The 19,717-nt window shown below is 38.1% G+C and overlaps 1 protein-coding gene across 1 annotated transcript in view; it reads left to right on the plus strand.

Annotated features, from left to right (window-relative positions):
- The window catches only part of LOC135221892 (methylmalonyl-CoA mutase, mitochondrial-like), a 169,835-nt gene that overhangs the window by 70,287 nt on the left and 79,831 nt on the right, over positions 1-19,717 (plus strand). The window contains exons 10-13 of the mRNA XM_064259869.1: positions 1,640-1,705; positions 3,029-3,138; positions 6,629-6,778; positions 7,429-7,524. Of these exons, the coding sequence (XP_064115939.1) occupies positions 1,640-1,705; positions 3,029-3,138; positions 6,629-6,778; positions 7,429-7,524 (422 nt within the window). The remainder of the gene's footprint in view (positions 1-1,639; positions 1,706-3,028; positions 3,139-6,628; positions 6,779-7,428; positions 7,525-19,717) is intronic.

Below are 19,717 nucleotides of genomic sequence, written 5' to 3' on the forward strand. Positions count from 1 at the left end.
CTCCGTGAAGAGTTCTTCTGCTGAAGGAAGGCTATTGTTAAGACCGAAGGTTTGTTCGCGTATGAACAAATGACAAATTTCTAAGACAAATTGTATTTTTCATAACTACAAACCTGGAGTCTTAACATTTAACTGCCCACCTTTAGCCGCCCCTCTGTCATCTTATGACATTCTGAGTTGGGAAAGACTAAACATGATAGTGTGGGTGCACAGTCTTTGACCAGTTTTCATCCGATGTACGCACGCATTGCCAGATCTCACAGATCCTTGCTTTTTCAATCTCTGATTGTTTAACCAGATCCAGCTAGGCGCTAGAAAATGATCCTATTGTTAAGACCTGATTGTCTTGGAAAATTTGTCATTTTTTTCTTTTTTAATAAGTGGGGTCTCTTCTTTCTGTATTTTAATTTACTTCCTCCTCTTCCTAATGAACACCATATTCTTTGGAAGCTGGAATTTTTGGTCAATGGCCCCTGTGGGCTTTTTCCATATGATTAGGTTTCACTTACTTAATAATGATAATGATAATAACAATAATAAGCAGTTTAGATGTGTGTGATGCTGACTTGACTTGTTAGGTATGCAGAACCTGGTCATGATCTCAGTAGCAACAATTAATAATAGAAAATGCTGAAACACCCTAAATGTTTAGGCACAGGAACTTTTCCTTTAGCCTTGAGATACATCTCTGACCTCCTTTTGATTTAGCTGTCACTTCAGGGTTTGCTGATTTAGACTCCTTCTTACCTTGTAAAACTTCCAGGTTGGGGAGGTTTAAGAGCTGCCTGTTTATATCATTGTCAGAACAGATGTAATTAACTCTACATAAGCTTTTGAAAAACATGCTTGATGATTTATCTTCCCCTCTCAGGCAAAGGGATTACCAACTCACTGATTTTCATTACAGCTCTTCCTCTACAGTCTTATGCTGCACTACTCAGGCTAGCGCACACACACACACACACACACACACACACACACACACACACACACACACACACACACACACACACACACACACACACACACACTTTTGCTTCTTACAACAATGTGTGCTCTGCATTCATAGTGAGAAGAGTGTTTGGCTCCCCAGAATACAGGATTGCCAGGTGCAGACATGCTCTTGGTTCACAACTCTACCTCCTCTCAGATAACAGCTGCTTTACCATCAGGTGCTTTTGTAAGATCATCCTTTTCATATAGAATTGCTTCTGTAATGCCATCATGAAGCCTTAATGTTTTTCACAAAAGAGTGGAAATAAGGTATCTAAACTGTTATCTTCATATTATTGTTAATTTTGAATTAGATACACATAATTAATACGGGATTAAATATGTCAAAAATCAAAATGCAAAGCTGCAGCATAACTGTGCAGTATTTTAAAAACAGAAGAATAACCTACAGTGATTGATGCAGTTGCTTACTTCCTTCTCCTGGGAGCTAGTTCTCATTTATTTATTAAATAATACTGGTACACTACCTTCATATGTCAGATTAGTGTGCCTTTTTTTGCCTATGCACACAAGACATTGGAGTTAATACATATTTGTATAGGATTGTTGTGTAACCATTTTTTTACATGCAAACATATTGCTTTTATTTTTATTTTTACATTGAATAATATTTGTCTATTATTAGGTTGGGCAAAACTGAAAATTGAAGAATGTGCTGCAAAACGACAGGCAATGATTGATAGTGGTAAAGGTAAGCATTTATTAATTTCCCTTCTGTTAGACCAGATAGTACTAGTGTAGACTTGATTAATATGTTAATTTTTTATACTTTGTTACTAAATTATTTAGCTTATCATCATTTAGCTAATAAATCATTACATTATATTACATGGTTTTACTTGTTTTGTCATTCCACTTGGAATATAAATTCTCTTTTAAATTTTGTTAAGTATGAAGAAAATTTGTTGTTTATTGTCAATGGATTATAATGTTGTATATATACACATCATCTGTGAATGTGTTTACCGTAGTCACCCTGTATTCATGGGGGATGTGTACCAGACCCCCCCACGAATAGTTAGAATCCGCAAATAGTTGGAAGCCCTATAAAAATGCTGAAAAGAGCCCATTTTGTTACTTAAAACTCAAGAAAAACCCACAACAAATTTTTATACTTTTTTTTTTTTAATAGTTTTATCCCTAATGAAAAATTTTCACATGGTTTTTTAAATAGTTTTAACCCAAAAGTGCATATTACAATGAAGTTGATAAAAAAAAAACCCAGGAATTTATGGATATTTCTCATAGAAAAATACTGCGAAAGGCAAATTTTCTGCAAATAATGGGGGGAAACGTTCCCGAGAGAAATCCGCGAATGCATGAGTCCATGAATCCAGAGAACGCAAATATGGGGGGTCCACTGTATAAGCAAGATGTAGACTAGTGTACTGTATACTGCAGTAAGAAAGTAGCTGAATGAAGAAGTAAATATATTCTAACAAGGATAACTCGGTACTGATTTGTCCTAGAGAAGTCATTTTGGTCCCATTCAAAAGAGAATTAACATTCTGCAGAAGGTTTATTTCTGTCATAATTTTGATACTCCAGTAGTTAGTTGCCCGTAACAGGAATGGGAATAGTTCTCTGTGTCGGTAAAAGACATTCTTTAAATAAAGACCCATAATTTCACACTGATATATTTAGTACTGGGAAAATTTATGGGTATAGCTTCTACAAGTATCATACCATAAGAAGTGAGGCATTTTTGAATTACCAGATTTAATTTTACCCTTCAGAGGTAATAATTGAGAAAATTTTAACAATCCAAGATGGCTACCATTTTGTAGCCATAACTTGAAAACCAGTCACAGGAATTTTTTTGGACTTTGTGAATGAAGATCCCACAGGTCACCTCTACATAACCCCAAAGTTTCAGTTTGTCAATCTAAATTCTGAGGTTTGAGCTAAAAAGCAGCTTATTGTACTGTGCTACCTGTGAGATCTCATTAAAAGATTATCTGGAATTGTTATAACAATATGCAGTCATATAATAATGAATAATTGGATATTTCAGAGGTTATTGTAGGAGTGAATAAATATCGACTGGAGAAAGAAGAAACTGTTGATGTTCTCATGATTGATAATCATGAAGTTCGTTCTAAACAGATCAATAAACTTGAAAAGGTGGGTATACCTCTGTTAAAATGAGTATTTTACTTCTTGTATAAAGACAAGTTCTCACAATTACCATATCTACAGTTCTTCAGACTTATGTATTTTGCAGTTGTATGGTATAAAAACATTTAGTCCCCAGCAAATGATTTTACATATATTGTTATTGTCGTTCATTTATTCACATTGTTAGGAAAAAATTTAAACAAATAAATCCAGTATTGTTAGATTACTCTGCTTATTAAGTTACTTTGTGAAGTTATGCAGTCATATTCTTTCCAGGTACAGTCATGCTCAAATGTGATGCATCATGAGTCTTGATGTATTTTCCAAAATCTGACTCAATGCAATGGCTACCAAGTAGTATTTAACTTTGTTTACATTTCCAATGTCATGTATGTCAATAAGTCTATGAATTCACAGCTAACACTTTTCCTTATGGGTGTATAAATATGAACTGATTTTTTTTTACCTGCCATAGCTCAAAGCACTGTGTGATAAGGGTAGTAGTGCTGTCGGTGCCAGTGTGCTTGCTGTTTGAAGTGGTCATTGTAACCACCTCTGTAACAAATAACAGTAGGCCTGATAAGCAATAGTTATAACAAAATTTTCAAAATAGGAATGTGAATTACAAAAAGGTTTCTTTGACTTTTGAAGTTTTAGTTGATAATTCAACTGCCTGTATGTTGAAAAATTATTAAGACGTCTAACAAAAATAATCTAAGACTCCTGAGATGTAAGCTTGTTTACCAAAGGATTTTAGAGATTACGTACCCATTCTTTGGAGAATAAAAGATGATGATCTAAATTATACTGAGAAGATAGTTATTAATCTAAAAATATATGTATTAGCATTGATTCAAAGGCTTAAGCAACACTTTATTTTTAACCAACTAAGAATGCTATTATCTAGAAATTCTTTCATAAGGTAATTTGAAGTGCAAGAATGTTTAGATAACTTCATATGCTTCCTGGACAGAAATTGTTCATTTAGAAGTGTGAATGCTAATTGTAATGTATTTTTAACAAATAAAAGAATTAAAACTCCAAGGCCTAGGAACAAAATGTTGCCATTAACAAAAGTGTTATTGCATAGGCAAATGTTTGCTAGTAAACCGTTACTTTTTAAGTGGTTAAGAAATACAAAATGAATAATTTTATATCTTATGAAAATAGAAATAATCCCATAAAATATATTATAAATATTTTCAAGATAATGTTATTGTCTGTACATCATATAGACCTATGATCCAGCTGGTTCATGTTGCTGCCACTCAAGCATGGTAACTCAAAGGGTTGGTTGCATCACATAGCCCATGCCCATCCGGTGATATTGTTGGATGAGTTTTAGCTGCAGCAAAGTAGGGCTATTAAAGATTATATGGTTGCAATGCAAAAATGTCAATGTTACGAAATGAAATTTTCTAATAGGTGAACATCGGTTTGATGAAAAAATTTTGTTGACCAAATCAACAGTTGAATGAAAGTTTTGGAATTTTTTTCTTTTTCCAAAAATTTTGCTACATACATTTTCGTACAGTTTTGATATACTTATAGGATAGATTTCACTCTTATGAAACATATTATGACCTTATTTTATAAAAAATAATCATGTTTTTTGCTTCAAAATAAGAGATGAATATGCATGTTACATTGCCAGTTAGTGATTTTTGAATGGAATCCTATGCAGCCATATAGTGTCACTTTTGAGCATAGGTGTACAACAGTAAGATTTTACACAAATTCTCACTAGTTATTTACTATGAACAATAGTAAAAAAACTTAATTCAGATATTGAAGTTATTTGTAAGGATGAAACTGATTAGTACAGGTTATTAATACAGGTATGCCTTTACTAATCCAACACCATTGGGACCTGAAGTGTGTCATATTACATAATGAAAATCATGAGTTACAGAAGGATTACCTTTAAACAATAGCTAATCATCTCTAATACCTTCTAAATACAGGCTTCCTTTGATTTGTAACCCAAAATTGTTAAAAGTCAAGGCATTATTTTTCATTAATGGTAGAGTGTTTATAGTATGGCAGTATTGTTGAAATAATTTTATCCATTCCATAGTTAGGATGCTTCCTTTTGCTTACAGTTGCTTGCAGTTTACAAGTAAAACTTGAGAGATCCCCACTAGTGTTAAGGAATGTTCCTTTTGAAATATCCGAATCTGCAAACCTTTACTGTAGTCTAGCCTATTGCCTAATAGCTTATCAGTCAATCTTAAGACATAACACTTTTTCATCTTGGATATCTGGTAATAAGTTAATAATATCAATAAAAATTAATTTGCGAGAGATATTGTATATTGTCATTTAAAACCAATCAATAAAACTTCATAATAGAGAGAGAGCGAGCTTATGATATGCTCAATAGAGGAAGTGCATTAAAATCATGAAAGTAATATAAGAGTAAAACTGTAATGATTTTACATTTGAGAGAGAGAGAGAGAGAGAGTCACAGCTTTTTTGACTACATTTACCAATTTCATAAGTATTTAACCCTATATATATTTATACCTTAGCATGAACACTGAATGTTTGAAAAAAGGGAGTAACAAAGTCATATTAAAATATTTGTTGAAGTTTGGCTTATTTCATCAAGTTATCTTTGCTTCATTGTCTTATCTCATGATTATGGATCTTCACAAAATCGAGATCTTTAAAATCCTAGTGATATTCAGGAATTTTAAGCATGGAGTTAGACAGTAAGTGGAGAACAAGGGTAGAATGGGTAAATCAGTTGGCAGTTTTTATGAATTTGTAATTCTCCTGTTCTTCCATTGGAGCTGACCAGTTATTTTATGCTGAACCAAGTAGATCCTGTTATTTCACACTTCTGCCCTAAAGCTGTTAGAAAACTTATAAAGCGTGTTCTTGAACAAAGGCATTGGCTGTTGTGGTTGGTGTAGAGGAAATGCTGATTATAGTAATTGAAGTAGGCAATTTCCAAGAAGACCAAAGCCTAGTAGTTAGTTAAGGAGGTCAAACTTCACAAGTTGACTGGAGCAAGATGATAGGAATAGAAGTCATATCACTTTATCCAAATGCCACGTTCTCATTGAAACTACTAGATTAACTTGGCAAGCTGTTGGAAAACCACTAAACCATAAAATATTCAGCTTCTTTCCAAGACTTGGAAGGATGGATATTTAATCCTTGAGTAATACATATGCTTGAAGTGAGTGAAGAAAATCATTGGTACAGTATTAAAAAGGAGGTACAGTAATAAAAAGGAAAAAGTAAGACGGAAGAAAGCACAAAAGATGGTTACAGATGAAAACTGTATAATGTATATGGTTTGGGAGAATTAGAGTAACTCAAACTTTCCAAAGATGAGATCATTTTGGTAACGCCTTGGTTAGTAAATCCCTCATACCAAAATGGCAAATGCATGGTATATGATGTTATGTATTAGCATTCTGTAATTTGTAAATATTTCATTAAGTAAACTTCTCATTTTGATAAAAACATTTTTTCCCTGTTGCAGATAAAAGCTACTCGCGATGAATCTAAAACTCAGGCAGCTTTATCTGCTTTAGAAGAAGCTGCTAAGGGTGATGGCAATCTATTGGCCTTTGCCATTGATGCTGCTCGTGCACGGGCTTCACTAGGAGAAATCTCCATGTCAATGGAAAGGGTAATACTTTATCTGGTTTCTTATGAATAGATAACATTAGTATGTTATTATGTTTCAGAAAGTTCATGTGGATTGTTAATTTATTCATTTTACATGTGTACAGTGGACCCCCCATATTCGCGTTCTCCAGATTCGCGGACTCACACATTCGCGGATTTCTCTCGGGAACGTTTCCCTGCATTATTCGCGGAAAATTCGTGCATTCGCAGTATTTTTCTATGAGAAATATCCACAAATTCATGGTTTTTGTTATCAATTTCCTCATAAAATGCACTTTTTGTGATAAAACTATTAAAAAACCAAGTATGAAAATTTTTAGTGGTTTTTCTTAAGTTTTAACTAACAAAATAGGCTGTTTTTAGCGTTTTTATAGGGGTTCCAAACATTCGCGGATTCTAACTATTCACGGGGGGGTCTGGTACGCATCCCCCGCGAATACGGGGGGACCACTGTATAGAGGTAAATCTACTGACGTTCCTTAGAGCTGATTTCAGTATGGATTTATAAAATAATTGCCTTCTCAGTCTGCGTACATTTCTGATTTGTACTTTCTTATCCAACTCCTAAATGAATGAAACCTTTATCTGTTCAAGTACCTATTATATTGTCAGTAAGATTGATGTCTGTTATGCCTTCACACTCCATTTCAGGTTTTTGGCCGCCACGTTGCCACAGACAGATTGGTTTCTGGTGCATATAAAAATGAGTATGGTGATAAAGATGACCTTGTAGCTGTTACAGAGAAGGTATGTTATGTATCCCATAAGGCATATATTTTTTATAGAGGAGTTGGTTTCTCATAGAGAAATATTCACTAATTACTGTATTTTTGTATTATTTTTATGACTAAATGCATTTTTATGATAAAACTATTAAAAAAGGCAGTTATAAGCATTTTAGAGGGTATTTTAGGTGTTTGAACTATCAAGAGGCAGTTAAAAGCATTTGTAGGGGGGTTTCAAGTTATTCACAGATTTTAGTTATTTGCATGGGGGTTGTGGTACGCATCCCCCGTGAATTCTGGGCTGTACTTTTGTAGGGTCTTTAAAAATAAGTTTTTCTGTAACATTGGCAAGCACAAGGAAAAAAGAAATTGGCCTGTAGTTACTGGGGTCTGTAGATATAGTACCACTCTTTGGAACAGGCACTATAATTAAGTAATGAAGAATGGCAAAGCACTAGGTCCATCAGAGGTGCTAACTGAAACTGAAAATTGTTGGTAGTAATGTGGGGAAGAATGGATATGGGAAGGGTCAGGGGCAATCTGGGAAGAGAAAGTAATACCAAATGACTGTTAGGAAAATCTGAAGGCAAATAGTATGTTTAAACAGAATGGAGATGCATACAGGCAGTCCCCGGGTTACGACGGGTTTGGCTTACGACGTTCCGAGGTTAAGGCGCTTTTCAATTATATTCATCAGAAATTATTTCCGGGGTTACGACGCATGTTCCAGGGTTACGACGCCTACAACTCTTATCTGGCAGAAGAAATATGACACCAAAAATGCAAAATAATCAATATTTGAAATTTTTTTGATGCAAAATGCAATAAGAATGCAGTTTGCATAGTTTTGAATGCACCCAAAGCATTAAAACTAAGGTTTTCTTAGCATTTTTGATGATGTTCCGGCTTACGACGATTTTCGGGTTACAACGCGTCTCAAGAACGGGACCCCCGTCGTAACCCGGGGACTGCCTGTATATTATGGAGTGTGGTGATTATAGAGGAATCAAACTAACAGAAGATTTGTTAAATGTTTTAGAAAAAATACTTGATGAGAGGTTACAGGAAGTTAAGAAGAATGAAGAAAGCAGTACAGTTTCATTAGAGGGGAAGGTACACTCATGCTATCTTGATAAGACAGTTATGGGAAAAGAGGCTAGAGGAAATCAGAAGCTTGACTGTGGAAATATAGGTTTAGAGAAGACATTTTAAAGATTACCAAGATTGGTAGTGTTTTGATGTTTTAAGGGGGCTGGCCAGCCCACCCATTATATATGGGGGTTTAGGGCAAAAAATACAAAGTCATGAAAGAATTCATGGAGCTTCATGTGGCAATTGAGAATACGTATACGAATGATTTCGTCAAAATTCCTCTTACTTTCGTAGTTACAGGGTAATTAGTAAACGTAACTCAATAAGCTAAAAACAGTGATTTGTACAAGAAAATGCAATATTTCTTTTGTTATCGTAAATTTTGATAATTATTGTCAAAGAAATATTGAGCAATGGCATCTGTAGAGATTCCATGAGTCGCAGAAGGGAAGTCAGTCAGCTACCAAGTTCAACCACGATTCAGTGCAAGCACAAACCCCAAGTAGTCTACACGTTCGAGTTTCACCTCTGACATTTGCCTGGTTTTACGTATGTTTATCTTCGTTTCGGCAAGAATTTCATCATGCCAATGAGGAAAAGACAAGCAAAACATCTCGCTAACATACAGACGAAGAAAATTTGCTCTAATATGATTACAGAATATTATAATATACGCAATATTAGCATAGTTAGTGAAGAGAGAGAGGGAGGGTTGCGTAATAAGTAACGCCCGCGTCTTGCCTGACGCACATGTCACACTGTGCCCCAGGCTACAATCTTTGAGCAAAGGGATCTTCATTTATGATAAATAACATATTTTTGGTTTATTAATACCCAAAAAGGAATATGAAATTCATAATAATCATGATTTATGAACATTGTACATTGTCTTTGTAAAAAGAGAGAACACCTTCGAGTTTCACCTCTGACATTCTCTTGCATTTACATTTGTTTATCTTTGTTTTGGCAAGAATTTCATCATGCCAAAGAAGAAAATACAAGGAAAACATCTCGCTAACATACTGAAGAAGAAAATTTTGCTGTAATAAGCCGAGTTAGTGTAGGAGAGAGAGAGAGTTGCGTAGGAAGGAGTGCCCCGTCTTGCCTGATGCAGTGCCCCAGGCTACGATATATGAGCAAAGGGATCATCATTTATGATTAAATTATGATAAATAACATATTTTTGGTTTATTAATACACAAAAAAGAAATATACATTCATAATAATAATTATTTATTAACATTGTCTTTATAAAAATGCGAAGGAAAACTTTAAACGCCCGTATCTCAAAACTATACTTATTGACCTTCAAAATCTGTCTTCTCACTTAGTTTTAAAGCTATAACATTGATATATGGTATTTAAGTCAGAAAGACATTATAGAACAATCAAATGAAGCCCTTTTTTCCAATTTTTGTTTCGTCTTTTTTTTTATAAATTTTTTTCCTGATATATATAGGAATTATTTTTTTTACCATAATGAAAAATTCATATCTAGCAAAAAAATGACTTTTAGAAAAAAAACTTCTCATTTGATTGGAGGTCTACATCAGGCCTATATATGGTAGTAATCCCAGGTCTTAATATTTAATATCAAGGGAGGAGATAGAATTTGAAAAATGGTTATTTTCGGGATAAATTGCCCTGGCGTCACAAAACCGAAGGTCAGAGGCGAAAATTATATGCGGTTTGGAGATGTCCCAAGTCACCTTATTAAGTGGTATGAATATCAGAGCCCTGTCCTTAAAAAACGGCATTAGCCGGCCGGTCGTCTTAAGAAAGATTAGTGCCAAGAAAATTGGTTAGGTAGGCTGAGATGGTGTACTATACTAACTTATGCAAAACAACTGTTTGAAATTGTAAGTTGTTATCATCAAATTTTGTACTCTTCATGGATACATTTAGTGAAGGGATTAGGAATGAAAATCTGTGGGAACTGTTTTGTGCAGATGATCTAGTGACTGTATCAGAGACTGGAGGAGAATTGGAAAGAAGGGTAAGATAGTGGTAGGAATCTCTTGAATGTGGTGGTATGAAAGTAAATGTGGGTAAAAGAGGATGTAGTGTTGAGCAAGCTGGGAGGGATAGGTTATTTATACAAGGTAGATATGACCTAGATTTGAAATTGGTAGAGACTTTCAGATACCCATGATTTACTTAGAGTCAGGAGGGAGGGTGTGAAGGTGAGGTTGAATAGGGTTGCAGAGGTAATTGTTGGACAAAAGGATTCCAAACAATGTGAAAATAAAATATGTTACAGTAATCGAGCAAGTGATGATGTATGGTTCTGAAACATAGGCATTAAGAAGAACTGGAGCAAATGAAAATGAAGATGGTGAGGGGAGATTTAGGGGATCTTGCTGGATGAGAGGGTGAAAAATAAAGAAATTAGGAGTATCAGGGTGGTAAGGATTACTGATACAATAAGAGATTAAAGATTGAGATGGTATGGGCATGTAGTAAAGATGAGAGAAGGGTAAGGAATTTAAAGGGCCCTGGTTAAAAGGGAGAAAGTCAGGATAAGATTATATGTATAATAAGGCAGTGGGGATGAAGGAGATTAATAGGGTATCTTTCTTGTACATCTAGTTTCATGATGATCTGTCTACAGCCATTGGAATGGTTTCTTTTTTTTCTTTGTGTAGAAAGTTAATGGCTTATTTTACCCTTATGCATAAAGCAAAGTATACAGTCCCCCCCCATTTTTGCACGGGAATAGATTCCAGATTCTGTCACGGAAATGCAAAAATCCCTTCTAAAAATGCTTATAACTGGTTTACAACTGCCAAATTCCTTGTACCCCTTAAAACTAAAATGCTTATAACTGCCTATTTTAACACTTCACTATTAATTTGATAGTTCAAACAAATATATACTACCTTAAATTCTCATAATAAAACAATTTAATAACAATTAAAACAAAAATACATCCCAAACCATCATCCCAAAACTCGCAAAGTAACCTTACATTACCTTCTACTATTGTTACTCTAAAGTAGGCTTTATACATAAACCCCTAAAACACTTATAAATGCCTGTTTAACAGTTCATCGCCAAGCTTGACAGTTCAAATAAAAATATAACTCAAACTGTCTAATATCATTTCACAGTCATGTTGCAAAATTAAGTACCAACCCCCTATCATTCAGACACGCACGTTTGCTTTGGCCTATGGCATAGTTCTGTGCATACTATAATACACTGGGCATACATTTTATGTATAGTATTGATATTTTCCTGTGTTGTAGTATGATTTTGAAATTATATTTAATGTACAGGTACATATTTTAGGATAGTACTATTGTATAGAGCATATCTAAAATATGTGCATAGTTTAGAACGATGGGACATAACCTCCAAAAGAGAATGCAATAGTATTTGTATGTCATGTTAGTATTTTTATGATTATGTAAAAATGCATATATGATAAAATAGATTATTTATTCTACAGTAAGTTCTTGGTTTTGTCGTTTTGTGGTTAGTCCTCACCATCTCCCATAAATTAAAAAAAATAAATTCTTGTGCTGTCATTCTCGTAGCAAAAAATTTTTGTGGCAACGTAATCTTTTCTCTCTCTCTCTCTCTCTCTCTCTCTCTCTCTCTCTCTCTCTCTCTCTCTCTCTCTCTCTCTCTCTCTCTCTCTCTCTCTCTCTCGCATATCAGCACTATACTCTACATATCTTTTAATGAAAATAATATCAATTACTGTACCATAAAAAAAAACATGAAAATAAACACATCCAGGAATTTAATGATAGATGACAGGTATTGTTGCAGTATTTTTGCTTTGTGTGATTTATTGTACCGTATTTCATTACAAGTTTAGTTGACTATGATTATCACTCATATTATAACAGTACACAAGAGAATATTTTATGAGTGTTGATGTTGCATCTGTAATCTCCATAGAAATATTTTTAAAAAATTTCATGTAGGCAATATTCAACATTCTACTCTCATCCTGGCCTGTTTAAGTGCCTGTGAAGTCTTGTCCCAAGTAGTCAGGGCTGTTAGGGGGGAAATAGGGTGTTTGGTTCAGATTGTTGCAAAAGCACCAAATTTGGACCATATCATGCTCATATACTAAACTATTGATTTCTGAAGGGAGCCAAGACAGAGGAGGCCTGGGGACAGTAATATTGAGATGAAACAGCAGATGCCATCCCTTGATTTATTCCATTATTTTTCAATTATAGTCTATTAGTTTTGAAAGCCGTACAATTTCAGCATTTTTAGACCTTCCGATGTATTACAATATCAATAATGTTTAGCAAAAAATATAATATACGGTAATAGAATAATGAAAAGTGACATTTAATAGATTTTTATATAAAAAAAGTTGATGGATTATACGTATATCAAAACATGATACAAAATTTGTCATAATGAACTAGGAAAAAAAGTTTGGTTACAATTAATATTTTCATACATTCAACTTACCTGTCAGATATATACATAGCTATCGACTCCGTTGTCCCCAACAGAAATTCAAATTTCGCGGCACTCGCTACAGGTAGGTCAGGTGATCTACCGCCCTGCTCTGGGTGGCAGGACTAGGAACCATTCCCGTTTCTAATTCAGATTCTCTCTGTCGCCGGTGGTATCAACACTTGTTGTTACTTCCTCCTGACTAGAATTCTTTTTTCACAACGCTTTTGATCATCTTTCGACTGATTTTTGGGTTGACGCACTTGGATCGTTGTTTGGCATTCGGTATCGTGGACTGTTTTTTTGGACTTGGCTTTGGATTTTCGTGAATATGTCTGACTCTAGTGTTAGTTTGTCAGAGTGTGTGAATGAGGGCTGTAAGATGAGGATTCCGAAGCTTCGGTAGATCCTCACACTGCATGCAGTGGTTGTAGAATGGTTGAATGCTCGATTGAGAATACGTGTAACGAGTGTGAGAAACTGAGTGCACAAGAATGGAAGAATCTAACTTCTTACTTGAAGAAGTTAGAGAAAGATAGAGAGAGGAAGGCGGCTTACAAAAGCCGAAAAATGTCTAGATCTCATGAACTTCTATCTAGTTCTGTAGCTTCTTCTTCTGATAATTATGCCCACTCTATTTCAAGCCCGTTCACCAATTGTTTGTAAACCCCTCTGATTCTGCCTCAGAAATGGCGGACTCAGAGCTTCCCTTCAGAAAATGCAGGAAAAAAAATGGCAGCATTGGAAGGTAAGAGAAGTGAATGTGGTTTCTCAAGTGATTTTGTTTTTAGTGTCCCCAGTGATTTTAGTGTCTAGACCGCTTCCAGCTCCCTGGCCAGAGGAGAAGGAAAGTCGAAGCCTTACTGGAGGTTATGGAGAATCTCCAACGATCAGGCGTCCCTTCGCAGATCTATTACATCTCAGACTGCCAGGGACAGCTACAGGAAAAGCGTCCTACGAGAGTGCTTTTCGTCATCTTGTTCGCCTTCTCCGAGAAGAGGATGGAAGGAGTCGAAGCTTTTCCGTCCGCTGAAGAGGAATTGGAAAGAACCTGAGCTCAATTCTAGCCCTGAGCGCTTCTCTGAAGAAGATGCGCCTTCGGTAATAAAGAAGGTTAGAAAGGAGTCAGATCCTTGGACTGTAAGAGATCCTCGAGTGCCTTCCAGATCTCCCTCTCCTGATTCGAATGAGTCCTCGACCAGAAAAATTTTGATGAATATGCAGGAGCAATTAGTGTCTTTGGTAGGAGTACTCTCTAAAGAGCCTACTCGTAAGAAGGATGATAGGCTTCCGATTAAGAGATCCAAATACCGATCTCCTGTCAGGCGCAACGAGCCTTCCGGGGGAGGTGTCGCACAGGCGGCCATCCCTGGGGGAGCGGAGCGTTAGACAGGAGAGAAGTGGAAAAGGAAGTAACTCCTGCCAAGCGTCTGGCGCCAGCTAGGAGCCAGGCGCCAAGTAGGCGCAAAGAGCCTGAGTTTCCTGTAGATCGTTCAAGGACTAGAACTTCAACCAAGCACCAAGATCCAACTGGAAGAGATCAAGGGAGGAGAAAATGCAGATGAGAGAAGAGCCTTCTCCTTCCGAGCCTATTATTTAGAAGACGTCTCGGAGGACGAAATCACTAACAAAGAAGGGCTTTCAAATTATAAAGTTCTTTCTTCTCTTCTCTTAGAAGAGTATGGAGATGCCTTGACTCCAGCCGCTCCTCCTTCTCCGCGCTCTCTTTTTTCAAGCACGAAAGCGCACAAGTCTTCATCCTTCCTAAAAATGAAGCCGGCCATATCCATGAAGAGGGCCCTACAATCTCTTGACTCCTGGATCAAGACAAAAAAGGAGTCAGGAAGGACTGTCTTTTGCATGCCTCCTGCTAAACTAACGGGCAGAAGAGGCATATGGTACGAAACGGGAGAGAATATGGGATTGTCTCTGCCCGTTTCAGCTGAGTCAGACTTCTCGAGTCTCGTAGACTCCTCGAGGAGACACGCCTTAAATTCGGCTAGAGCAACATGGGGTCTTTCGGAAATGGACCATCTCCTCAAGGGACTTTTCCACACTTTAGAAGTATTTAACTTCCTGGATTGGTCCCTTGGGGTTCTTGCTAAGAAGTCCCATGAAAAGGAACAACTAAATCCAGAAACCTTACATAGCATCCTTACATGCATTGATAAGGCTGTTCAAGATGGATCGGCGGAAGTATGCTCCCTCTTTGGTGCGGGAATACTAAAGCAAGAATGGGCAGTTCACAGTGCTTTTCTCACTAAGGCCGTCTCTCCTTCGCAGAGATCCGCTTTATTGTTTGCGCCTCTCTCAGAACATTTATTTCCTTCTCAGTTGGTGAGAGACATTGCTCATTCACTAACTGAGAAGGCCACTCAAGATCTTCTCAGACAATCCTCAAGGAAGAATAGACCTGTGGTCAGTGAGGAAAAGAAAGCCACTCGGCCAGCCCAGCAGCAGCAGCCCTTTCGAGGAGGCCCTCAGGCTAGATCCATCGCCAGAGGAAGACAACGGAGAGAAGGGGAAGATCTTCCTTCCGTCCCTTTAAGAAGGGAAAATGAGAAATCTTTCCTCCAGACACCTGTAGGAGCCAGGTTACAGTTCTTTGCGGGAGTCATGGAAGACATAGGATCCGATCCTTGGTCGATGTCGATAATCAGGAAGGGTTATTATATCCCATTCAAGGACAGGCCCCCCTTGACAATATCACCGAGGGAACTGTCCGCCAGATACAGGGACCCTGTTCTGATGGATACTCTTCGTCAAATGGTGGAGCAGATGTGGGACAAAAGAGCAATAGAACTGGTACTCGATCACAGCTCCCCGGGGTTTTACAATCGCATTGTTTCTCGCTAGCGAAAGCCTCAGGGGATGGAGACCAGTACTGGATGTAAGTGCGCTGAACAAATTCGTAGAACAACAGAAGTTCAGCATGGAAACGTCTGCTTCAGTCCTTGCAGCACTTCGTCAAGGAGATTGGATGGTGTCCCTAGATCTTCAAGACGCATATTTCCACGTCCCGATTCACCATTCGTCGAGGAAGTACCTTCGTTTCATGTTCGAGGGATGGATCTATCAGTTCAGGGCCCTGTGTTTAAGCCTATCAACGGCTCCCCAAGTCTTTACAGATTTGATGAAAAATGTGTCAAGACACCTACACATGAAAGGGATAAACGTCTCCCTATACCTGGACGACTGGCTCATCAGGGCCAGGTCTCGAAAGCAGTGTTTGGAGGATCTGTCAACAATCCTGGAATTGACGAAAGTATTAGGATTGATCGTGAACCTCGAGAAATCTCAGATGGTCCCCAGCCAGAACGTAGTCTATCTGGGGATTCAGATGGATTCTCGGGGTTTTCGAGTATTTCCTTCTCAAGAGAGAATAAGGAAAGGCTGTACCACAGTATTGAACTTCTTAGAGAAAGAGCGCACTTCAGCGAGGGAATGGTTGAGCCTTCTGGGGACCCTTTCCTCGCTCGAACAGTTCTTTCCTCTAGGAAGACTACATCTCCGTCCGCTTCAGTTCTTCCTGAGAAGGAGTTGGAGTTGGAAGACAGGACGGCTCTCGAACACGTTTCCAATCTCAGCGGAAATAAAAGATAAATTAAGGTGGTGGTTGACCCCCTTAGAAGAGAACAATGGAGTATCCTTGGAAGTACGGAACCCAAACCTGACATTGTTCTCAGATGCGTCGGAGACAGGTTGGGGGTGCGACCTTAGGATCCAAAGAAGTGTCAGGCACTTGGTTGGAAGAACAGGTGTCATGGCACATAAATTGCAAGGAGCTATTAGCAATTCACCTTGCGCTAAAGAGCTTCGAGCACATAGTCAGAGACAAAGTAGTAAAGATAAACTCCGACAATACTACCGCTCTGGCTTATGTCAAAAAACCAGGAGGAACTCACTCTCTCACCCTATACGAACTAGCAAGAGATCTGCTGATTTGGGCGAATCAAAGGAATGTAGTTCTCCTAACAAGATTTGTCCAAGGGGAGAGGAACGTGAGAGCGGATACGGACTGAGCAGGAGGTTCCAGGTCCTTCCTACAGAATGGACCCTCCACTCGGAAGTCTGTCAGAGCCTTTGGTATCTTTGGGGGAAACCTCAAGTAGATCTGTTCGCCACGTTTCTCTCCAAAAGGATAGACACATTTTGCGCCCTAGTAGAAGATCCCAGGGCTTAGCCTAGACGCCCTTCTCCTGGACTGGTCAGGGCTAGATGTGTACGCTTTTCCCCCCCCCCATTCAAGATACTGGGGGAAGTAGTCCCCCCCCCCCCCCCCCCCTGAAAGTCGTGGCTAGAAGGGAACCAAGATGACTGATAGCCTCCGTATTGGCCATCCCGAATTTGGTTCACGGAGGTAATGGAGTGGACCGTGGATTTCCCAGATCTTCAAACAAAAGGATAGATCTGCTCAAAAACACTTCGAGAGGTACCATCAAAATCTACCCGCTCTTGCTCTGACTGCCTTTCGACTATCGAAAGACTTGTCAGAGCGAGAGGGTTTTCTCGTAAGGCGGCAAGCGCAATGCCAGAGCCCGCAGATCATCTACTAGGCGGATTGGTGCCAAATCAAAGTGGGAAGTTTTCAGAAAAAACTGATGCAGGTCGAAGAAACTGTCCTCTTCCAATACCTCTGTGACTGAAATTGTGGATTTCCTTCTTTTCCTGAGGGAAAAGTCGCATCTCTCTGTACCGACTATTAAGGGGTACAGAAGTATGCTTTCAGCAGTCTTCAGAAACACGGGATTAGATTTGACGAATGATAAAGATTTGCACGATCTAATTCGTTCCTTTGAAACATCAAAGTCAGTAGAACCTAGGGTTCCAACCTGGAACTTGGATGTGGTCCTGAAATTTCTGTCCTCCGAGAAGTTCGAACCACCGCATATGGCTTCATTTTGGGATATCACTAGAAAGTGTTTTATTTCTGCTATCTCTTGCTATGGCAAAAGGGTCAGTGAGTTGCACGCCCTTGAGTCACGAGTTGGCCTCAAAGGAGACTCTGCGATTTGTTCATTCCAGACTCTTTCTTGCCAAAAATGAGAACCCTTCGAATCCCTGGCCCAGGAGTTTCGAGGTAAAAGGACTTACTAGTCTGGGGGGTGGGCATCTGGTGGGCAGAGAAACAGAAAGATCCCTTTGTCCAGTTAGAGCACTGAAATTCTATCTGGACAGAAAGAAGCGGTTGGGGGGTTCACAACACGTCTATGGTGCTCAGTAAAGGACCCAAGAGACCAATGTCTAAAAATGCCTTGGCCTTCTTTGTTAGAAGTGTCATTACCGAGGCTCATAAGAACTGCCCAGATGACACTTTTAATCTATTAAGAGTAAGAGCTCATGAAGTAAGGGCAATCGCGACATCTATTGCGTTCCAAAGGAATATGTCACTTAAAAATATTTTGGATGCAACTTATTGGAGATGCAACTCAGTGTTTGCATCTCATTACTTAAAAGATGTGCGAGTTACGTATGAGAAATGTTATTCTCTAGGTCCGTTTGTGTCAGCACAGACAGTTCTGGGTAAAGGAGAGAGCACCGATCCTTAAATATGTGTATGTAACCCTCTTGTCGGATGTGTTCTTGTATTTCCTGTGCATGGAAGTGTCAGGTGTCGCACAGGCGACCTTCTCTTCTCTTCACTAGGAGATCGAGTGACAACTGACTTTTAGAGGGGTAAAAATTTTTTTTTTGTTGTACTTTTGTGTGTGTGATTATCGAGTTTTTGGTTGTTTGCTAAGAGTTCGGGGATGACTCTTGGCAATCTTAGAACTAACACGGGTGTTAGGATCGGGTGATCGGGATCGGTTGTGTGGTCCTTAAAGAAGGCGTGTTGTCATATAAGCGGATTAGCACCCGTTCAGAAATGCTAGTTAGGCTCTGCCGAGTAAGCGGATGAAACCCCATCGACAGACCCACAAGAACTCTTGGCCGCAGATCACTATCTCGCTAAGGCTTTCTTGAGGTGAAGCAGACTCCTGGGCAGTAAGCCACGAAAGTCTTCCACCTAATAAGGTAGGAACCTAGGTCTATAATACCTACAACATATGTTGTTTACCGTCTAGTCAGTAGTTAGCTGTCTCTTGCCCTCCACCAAAGGGTGTCAATCAGCTATGTATATATCTGACAGGTAAGTTGAATGTATGAAAATGATATTGTTATGATACAATAAAGTTTCATACATACTTACCTGGCAGATATATACGATTGAAGACCAACCCAGCCTCCCCGCAGGAGACAGGTGGAAGAGAGAATCTGATTAGAAAACGGGAATGGTTCCTAGTCCTGCCACCCAGAGCAGGGCGGTAGATCACCTGACCTACCTGTAGCGAGTGCCGCGAAATTTGAATTTCTGTCGGGGACGACGGAGTCAATAGCTATGTATATATCTGCCAGGTAAGTATGTATGAAACTTTATTGTATCATAACAATATTATTTTTAATCTTTAATCTCATGAAACTAATGAAAAATCAAAATACTTTATAATTTGTTAAATGTTTTTAACAGAAATATTGCAGCTGATAAAAAATAAGTTGACTAATGTGCTTTTATAACAATGTTTACAATACTTAAGAATCGATTTTTCGAATTGAATCTTGTAAGATATTTATGCATTTCAAATATTACCTGTAACTAAACTACTTCAAAACCATATGCTAAAAAAGGGGGATGGGGGTATTTAACAGATTTTTAT

Source organism: Macrobrachium nipponense, chromosome 3, assembly GCF_015104395.2.
Source record: "Macrobrachium nipponense isolate FS-2020 chromosome 3, ASM1510439v2, whole genome shotgun sequence".
NCBI classification, from domain to species: Eukaryota; Metazoa; Arthropoda; class Malacostraca; order Decapoda; family Palaemonidae; genus Macrobrachium; species Macrobrachium nipponense.